Source organism: Pimephales promelas, chromosome 8 (genome assembly GCF_988280905.1).
Source record: "Pimephales promelas chromosome 8, fPimPro1.hap1.1, whole genome shotgun sequence".
NCBI lineage: Eukaryota > Metazoa > Chordata > Actinopteri > Cypriniformes > Leuciscidae > Pimephales > Pimephales promelas.
Window position 1 is genome coordinate 36188671 of NC_142776.1, and position 9269 is coordinate 36197939.

The window sequence follows — 9269 nt, forward strand, 5'->3', positions numbered from 1 at the left end:
CACATTTTTACTGACAATTGGGTTTCAAAACCTTCATACGTGGCAGATTAGGCACTTTTTTCAGTTCTTTTTTATAATGAATGAATGAACTATGTTTACAATCAGGAAGTGTGCATATGATGCCTTGAAATACTGAAATCCCGAACAAAGCTTCAACAGCAACATGGCAGCCTCCTCCGCCCAAACCACTCATAACCGTGACTGAAAGATCTGAAACGAGGACACAACACTTCTTGTCTATATCGTCACCAATTCACGTATATCAGACTGAAACAATGAAAGCAATAAGATAAACGTACGCATGCTTGATCATTGCTTTGACTTGGTTTTGGTTATTGATTGAATTTCTTGCTTTTGTTAAATCCTTCTCTATAGTGGTCATGCTTGCTTACTGACGGGCTTTGGTAAAGAGGGGAAGGCCTCGAGGCTCAAAGCGCTGTGTAAAATAAGCGTTACAAATCTCTGTGACTACAGGCCACAACCAGAAAAACACACAAACAGAGAGAGCGAAAGATGGTCCGTTCACCGTATTATGAAGAAGATTATCAGTTATTACCCATACAAGAGTAGAAAACCAGCACTATTTAGCTGTTATACTATCCAGACATGCACTATTTGTTCTCTGGCAGCGTCTGACAGGTTGATATACGTTGCTTATCAAGGTTGACAGATTACATATGCTGCGCTCTCGGGAAAGTGAAACAATCCTTTTTTAAAATCCACGATACTGTTCTCTTGCCAGGCAGAAATAATTTGAAGACCCATGGGTTAATTACAGTCGTGCCAAGCATGAAATAATACACCCTTATATCCATATTCAAATGGAGGGATATATTTATAAAACCTAACAAAGTTGAATCACTGCCTCATTTTATTATTATTATTATTATTATTATTAATAACAATATTTGTATTTGACAGTGATTATGATGCCTTAAAAATGACACATGTGATTAAAAATAACCCAAATTTGGGTCAAATATGGACAAATTAAAAATGTAATTAAAAATTAAACCAACTTCAACTTTCACTTTCAACTGTATTTTATTTTTTTTACACTTTTAACCCAACATTTGGGTTGAAATAACACAGCATTTTTATGAATAAAATTATAAAATTAAATTACAATTCAACTAAAAGTTGTACTATCCTTGAATGAAATGAATGATTATACAATTTATACACATTTGCAGTTTATGGCAACCCAACAGACTCGCGACCCATTTTTTTTTTTTTTATTTCAACCCACCAGTTCAGTTGAGAGAACCACTGTATAAGAAACATATCCTTTTTTTGTTGCAAATGTCCAAAATAAGACCACACACACAACTTAATTTGACATTACGTAAAACCTTACATAAACCACATCAAAATTCTATGATTTCATAGAGCATGTGAGATGAGATAATCCATGGGGACTGGCATGTGTGGGCACACGGCGGACAAATCCAGCCTCTGCCCCATACGAGCGCACAACTGGCACCGACCCAACACCCTCACTTTAGGAAGCAGCTGGTGCGCAGTACACTCCAGTGCAAACATGAGATGCTTTACATCCCTCCAGGTCAAATACACAACTCAAGTATACACTGCAATGACCAATTCTAAACTTTATGAATAGGAGTAAGCATACTTGCATATCTAGTACTGTATATCAGGCATTATCTATAAGAGAGAAAATATAGAGGATAAAACTGATCCACTCAATTGTGGTTTTAAATGTTAATGGATTAATTAAATGAAGAGAGAGAAACCCACGTTAATTGTATAGCTCTATTGCCTTGCTGTACGTCAACAGTTGTCTCAGGCAAAGTTGATGCGTAAAAGAAAACATCTGAGCAATCTCATTCTCCTCTGGGCTGTTATCATGGGTAGTTTATCCGCAATAATCGATATCAGACAGGTCACTGACACAAGGTATCTTTCATGGGTTCAAAATTCATCAATAAACTTGAGTTTTTAAAGAAACGTTGTATTATCTACTCATTCATTTTGACCAATTAAATTATTTTAGAGACATTGCACTCGCTCATATTTTGAAGCTGCTCGCACTACAATCCTAAAATGACCTTTCTAGGACTGGAAACAGCATTTTCTTTTAATTCCCTGATATTTTCAGGTTATTCATGACCGTGGGAATCCTGACAGTTTGCGTTTGCGTGATGCGCTTCTGTCAAAAAGTAGCAGAATTCAAACGTGCCGTCGTTACCGTATCCGTGATCGGTAACATGACAGCAAGCAACTACAACAAACGCATCTACGCTGAAACGCTAACTATCGCCGTTCTCCGGTCACGCCTCTTTTGATCAATAATTGAACGACTAACCTCCTTGGCAATGGTAAACAAACATGCGGAATTAGGACTACAAATATGAACGGTTAACGTCAAACAAATTGACGTTAACGGAGACATCTCGAGTGTCTCACGAAACTGGGACGCTGTGAAACGCGCGCGGAAGACGCGTTCCGCGCTCGCGCTTCTTCTTGAGGTACTTACGTGTAGTGCTGAGGGAAGAGGAGCGTCGCCGTTCCCGGTGAGGAGAAGCTGAGGAGCAGCACAGTTTGGACGGAGAGCACGCAGAACAGACTGGAGGACTGGGCAAACAACGCCATTTTCCATTAAAAATTCAAGAAACTGTGTAGATATAAACGAAACCGGTAGTCAAGCGAACGGGGACTGACGCCGAGATGTCGACGAGGATGTAGAAGGCTCGTTAAGATCCAAAGCCGCTGTTAAATCTCAATCGGTAACGGGGCTGAGAGGGAATGATTGGCCCGAGACAAGGCAGTTCTGAGACGCGCAGATGCGTTGACGCTGCTGCCGCCACTGGCGATGCTGCTGTTGCCGCTGCTCAGCCTTATTCTCTCTCTCTCTCTCTCTCTCTCTCTCTCTCTCTCTCTCTCTCTCTCTCTCTCTCTCTCTCTCTCTCTCTCTCTCAAAAGAGCAGGGGAAGCGCGCTATCACTACGCGACAGACGGGGGCGCGCGTCTTAAGAAGACCTTGTTGTCCAGTAGTTATCCAAACTAAACTCATTAAATAAGACAGAGACTGTTTGTGAAATATAATATGTTGAAAATGGAACATGGCATTATTTAAGTATATGTTAGCCTACGTATTTTAGTATCATAGTATTACCACACACGGTTAGTTCACCCAAAAATGAAAATTATCCTATCCAAAGGTGTAAATGACTTTCTTCTTTCAGCCAAACACAATCAGAGTTAGCACAGCCAAACACATCATTAAAGCCGAATAGATTTGAAAGGAAAGATATAGGCTATACATAATATATATAGGCTATATGTGTGTATGTGTATACTGTAGCCTATATATGAAGAGTTCAGATGCAAAAGCCTCTGTGCCATTTGAAATTTTCTTCTAAAATGATCATTTTTATCAGCTTTTATCAGCTTGTATATTTAAGTTCAGTAATTTCACTTAAATGGCAATGAAGATTACCTATTAATTGTCATTTAAGTGAAATTACTGAATTTAAATATACAAGCTTGATAAAAATGATCATTCTAGAAGAAAATTTCAAATGGCTTAGAGGCTTTTGCATCTGAACTCTTCATATATATATATATATATATATATATATATATATATATATATATAAGATTTGAGTTTTTATTATTATTATGTTCTATTAGGCTTTTTAAAATTGGGACCCAAAAAAAAACGATTAAAAAAAAATTGTTGAGTGAAATAGGCACAAAATAATATGTCAATAAATCGATTGCAGGCCCCAGAAATCAAATTTGTATCATGGTGTGTTTTTATGTATCGGCCAATATCGTATCTGTGGCTGAGAGAATCAATGTCAGATTGTATTGTGTTCTCACAATGCTTTCACCAAAACACCAGTTGACTAAAAGACATTGAGCAAAACAGATGAAGAAAAAGTCAGTGAAGAGATTCATTCATATTCATTCAATCAGTGCATAGATGGACCAACAGTTGAACAACACACTCTTCACACAAACACACACACACACTTTCTTTGTACTGTGCAATGTGCAGAAAGTCGGAAATGCATTCAATCTCGTGGGGATTCCCTAATTCATGAGTTCATCATTCTCTTGTTGTCTGTATAGTCGGAGCGTGAAACACAGTTGTCCTTCAGGGCCGCTGCGTCACGAGGATGTTATCACACACTCCGATCAGAAAAGGACAGAGACACACTGCCTCTTCCTCAAACATACACACTGCTCAGGTGCCCTTGACTCAGTATTGATCAGAGCAGACAAAACACAGTGTCAGCCTCTCTCTCGCTCACGCACAAAAGATGTTCACTCCTGCATTCAGTTTGTCCTTATTTCCCGTGTGTGTGTTTTTTTGTGATGGATAATTGCATAATGATTTAGGTTGCCAGCATCTGGTAAATTCCTTTCCATTTGTTTTCTGTTCCCCGCTGTGTCTGTAATCATACTGTACGTTTACATATTCACACAATTTCAAAGTAAACGTGTTTTGTCAATTTTGAAAGCTGTAGTGGACTATGAAGTGGTAGACAATGGCAATCTATCTATATAGGCCTAATTGAATATTGCTGACTAAAATTGTTGTCACTGAACATTTGTATTAGTTTGTTTTAAATTATAAATTATAAACTTAAATCGTCTTTCTTATTACTGAGAAGCATTTAGGTTTAGACTAGGGACTATAAAATATATATTTAATAGCAGCATATTTATTTATTTATTTATTTATTTGGGCTGTCAAACGATTAATAGCATTCCAAAATAAAAGTTTGTGTTTACATAATATATGTGGATGCACTGTGTATAATTATTTTATATATATATAAATACACACATGCCTGTATATATTTAAGAAATATTTTCATGTATATACTGTATATAGATTTATATATAATTTATATTATATATAAATATTTTATAAATAATAAAATTAATCGCAATTTTTATATATATATATATATATATATATATATATATATATATATATTGTAAAGCTGTGATAAAACATGCTGTCAATATAACCATAGTCTGCAGCATATGCACAAATGTACAAAATGTAAATATTAAGTGCAAATACCTGAATAGTAATAAGATCTGACTTGTTTTCTGAATTATATATATATATATATATTATAGTAAATGATTAATACATGCTGTAGAAGTACAGTTTATTTTTAGTTCATGTTATCTAATGTAGTTAATTAATTTTAACTAATGAAATCTTATTGTTTATTGTTACCAGTAATTGTACTACGGTATCATGTCAAAAAGTTATAGCACCATATATTTTTGATACACGAATATGGCACATAACATTTATGAGTGTATGTGTTTTTTTTACTGGAGTAAATGGGTTGAGCAGGCCCCGGCCTGGACGCATTAGCATCAGTCCCTTAGTGAAAATGCAATGAGGAGACCTTTCCCAAATTCAACCAACCATCAGAAAAGTATTGATTCCTGGGAAGTGGCCAATGCTGAGAATGAGAAGTAGGCACTGATCCCTCTTCCTCTACAGACGGGCCTGACACACAAGCAGCTTAACTGAGCATAGAGGAGACCAATGGGGTGTGTTTGGCATTGCTGTACATCACTGTTCTCCCTAATTGAGTCTTACGTTGTGTTGAGAAAGGGAAGAGAGAGAGAAAGTGAAAAGCCCTGAGGAGAATTTCAAGCTCACAGGTATATCTTTCACAATTCGGTTTCGTTTAAGGATCAGGTTTCTCAGAAGTTGCTCCTAAAATGCCTCAAGACATCAAAATGGAAATTAGATTTGTACATTTTCTGAAGAAATGTGAGTGGTGTGTTACACATCACCCTGATGGGGTCCTATGGTCTTCTCTAATAGTCATTTGAAACAAGACTAGCAGCACTATACACTCACCTACGGATTATTAGGAACACCATTCTAATGTTTTTTTTTTATCATTTTTTTCTATTATTTGAAATTGGGACACAGGATTTGCATGTGCAGAAAGTCGGAATTCATTAAATCTTCCCTAATTAGGAATTCCCTAATTCATGAGTTCATCATTCTCTTGTTGTCTGTACTAGTTGGAGCGTGAAAGTTGTCCTTCAGGGACGCTATACTGAACTGTGATGGGCAACATCGCCACTATGACGAGATGGAGCAGATATCCTTGAGGATTCTGTCCTTTTAGTGTCGCATCATGTCCCGTTTTTGGTTTGTTTACATGTATTTGGTCCGTGTTGTGTTCATATTTCATTTGAACCTCACTATGGTTGTTTGGACTCATCTTTTCAGTGTTCTCGGTCCTCTTGTTTGGTGTACACCAGTGTTCGGATGGCAGCGTTCACACTTATTCAACTAAACCGCACTAACAGAGCAATCGCACCATTCGTTTTAATCCAACCAAACATGTCGAGTGTGAACGCACCCTTAAAGTCTAGAGGATAGGCCTACACATCTGACAACAATAGCGTCTTTTCACCAGGAGAAACCACCAGGAGAAACAACTGAGAAACAGAAAATTAAAAGTTAATATAAAATTTAAGGGTTTCCCGATTTAGAAATAATAATACCAGTAGTAGTATTAATAATAATCAAAATAAGAATTTAATAATTTAAATAATAATAATCAAAATAAGAATTGAATATTAATTTTATTTTACAGAACGACTGTAAAATTACAATATTTATTTAACAATCATTTCATTTCAATTAAATTTGCAGCTCTATAAGCTGCATTCACAACTCTTTTTATTTTCATTAACGTGATGCATTACTGAATTAAAAAATAATAATTAAATTTAAGAAAAAATTGGCTTGGCTTGATTTTTTCAACCAGGAATTGATTGTGAAAAATTGGCATTAACAATATCAACAGCTTGTGTGGCCTAGCCTAGGTGACATCATCTAAATAGGAAGGTCAACGATTTTTGGCAGGCATATAGCATGCATTAAAGGAGTAGTTCACTTTTCAAAAAACTTTTGCTGATAATTTACTCACCCCCATGTCATCCAAGATGTCCATGTCTTTCTTTCTTCAGTTGAAAAGAAATGAAGGTTTTTGATGAAAACATTCTAGGATTTTTCTCCATATAATGGACTTTAATGGGAACCAAACGATTCAAGGTCCAAAAGACAGTTTCAGTGCAAATTGCAAACTGTTCAAAGGGCTTTAAACGATTCCAGACGATAAATAAGGGTCTTATCGGGCGAAATTATCATTTAAGGTAACAAAGTTTAAGTTTTATAAGCTCAAATGCTCGCCTTGCTCTGTTCTGTGATGAGCGTTCGTGACTCTCCTGTTCGAACTCGTTCATCAAAATGAATGAATATTTTTTAAAGTCATTTGATTCATTCAACGAACAAACTGAACGAATTGACTCGGAAAAAGATTTGTTTTTGATGAACATTTTGATGTTCATCATTTTGATGAACAAGTTCGAACAGGAGAGTCACGAACCCTCATCACAGAACAGAGCAAGGCGAGCATTTGAGCTTATAAAACTTAAACTTTGTTATTTATTTTTTAAATGAGCGATCGTTTTGCTTGATAAGACCCTTATTCATCGTCCGGTGTCATTTAAAGCCCTTTGAACAGTTTGCCGTTGGTACAGAAAGTGTCTTTTGGACCTTGAACCGTTTGGTTACCAATAAAGTGCATTATATGGAGAAAAATCCTGGAATGTTTTCATCAAAAACCTTAACTTCTTTTCAACTGAAGAAAGAAATACATGGACATCTTGGATGACATTTGGGTGTGTAAATTATCAGCAAAAGTTTTTTTAAATTTTTTTTTAAGTGAACTAGGCTACTCCTTAAATGAATTATTAACAATAAAACCTTGAATATAAACAGAGTCAACCTTCATATTGACTTGAAGGCAAACATCTCCATTTAATCTCAATTCTGTCTAGGAGAAACAACTGATTTTCATTTCCTACAGGAACCAGGTCTCCGGCTATCATTCTGTTACTATATAAGCGAGAGACAACGTAGCCCACTTCCTAGACGAGACGGAGGGGGAGGAACCGACGAATGGACTCGAGCTCAATCGATATCAGCCTGTCTGGGAGCCTGCGAGTGCTGAAAGATCCTGTCAGTAGTGATCAGATACTGATCGAGGAAAAGAGGCAGAAATGTGTAGCGTTAATCCGAGATGGCTCAAGGCAGAGCCGAGGGGGAAACTCATGCACCTGGATACAAAAACACAAGCATGCACGGCCACACACACACGCAAACCCACACAAGTAGGACATGCTTGGAGAGAAATTAATCATAGCGTATGGCTCCTGTCTCTAAGATAGGAAGAGGGCTGGAAGCATTCTCTCACTAATACTAAAATAACCCCTCCACCCTTGTGGACTCCAGCGGCCCACGCGCGCTTGTCTTATCTTCTGCTCTCTTTATCCATTTCTCCTCTCTCTGGCCGTGCAGCAATATGTTCAGCTTAAGAGAAGAACGACCTCGACAACAGACCTCTCGCCCCGCCGAGTACTATGTTTAACACAGCTTTACTACACCACACAGAGTCGTGTTAGCTGATATAAAGCCTGCCCGTGAAGATGGGACTAACTATTGTTTTCCACATAAGAATACACAACCTGCTGTACTTCTGTAATATTGATAATAACATACCTTATAATGTTTATTATAATGTTATAATATTATATTATAAAATATATTATAATATATTTAATAACATACCTTATAATGCATAGTATTGTAATATATATATATATATATATATATATATATATATATATATATATATATATTATATACTTTTATATCCCCAGGTTATAAATGAATGTTAAAAATACAATATTATAAAATAAATATAAATAATAAACAGTACATATACATTACTTATTTACAACATACTGTATATCCCCTTTGAACTATTACATAAATAAATAAATTATTCATAAATAAATTATTTATATATATATATATATATATATATATATACATTATTGATTAATTTATTATAATAATATATATTATGATAATTAATTACAATAATATTTTATCTATATATCCTAGAGAATTCACATGTGGAAACTACCAGTTCATAAAAGAACACTTCCTGAACAATTATATAAAACTAAAAAATAATAATATTAATAATAATAGACCTAGTATTATAATTATGATTCACTCCCACATACTTTTTATTGCATTAATACAGTTTATATTACAATAATTTTAATAATATTTAATTTATTTAATTTATTTTGATTTATACAATTGTTCAGCTAATACTCATAAACAATAAAAAAATTAGGGAGATATCAGGGGGATATGAGGGTGGAAACTA

The 9269-nt window shown here is 35.4% G+C and overlaps 1 protein-coding gene across 2 annotated transcripts in view; it reads right to left on the reverse strand.

Moving 5' to 3' along the window:
• Nucleotides 1–2894, reverse strand: part of cacna2d2a (calcium voltage-gated channel auxiliary subunit alpha2delta 2a) — a 228055-nt gene extending 225161 nt beyond the window's left edge. For both annotated transcript variants that reach the window (XM_039692870.2, XM_039692869.2), the window contains exon 1: nucleotides 2498–2894. In XM_039692870.2, coding sequence (XP_039548804.2) covers nucleotides 2498–2613 — 116 coding nt within the window. In that variant the 5' untranslated portion in view covers nucleotides 2614–2894. The remainder of the gene's footprint in view (nucleotides 1–2497) is intronic.
• Nucleotides 2895–9269: the final 6375 nt, after the last annotated feature.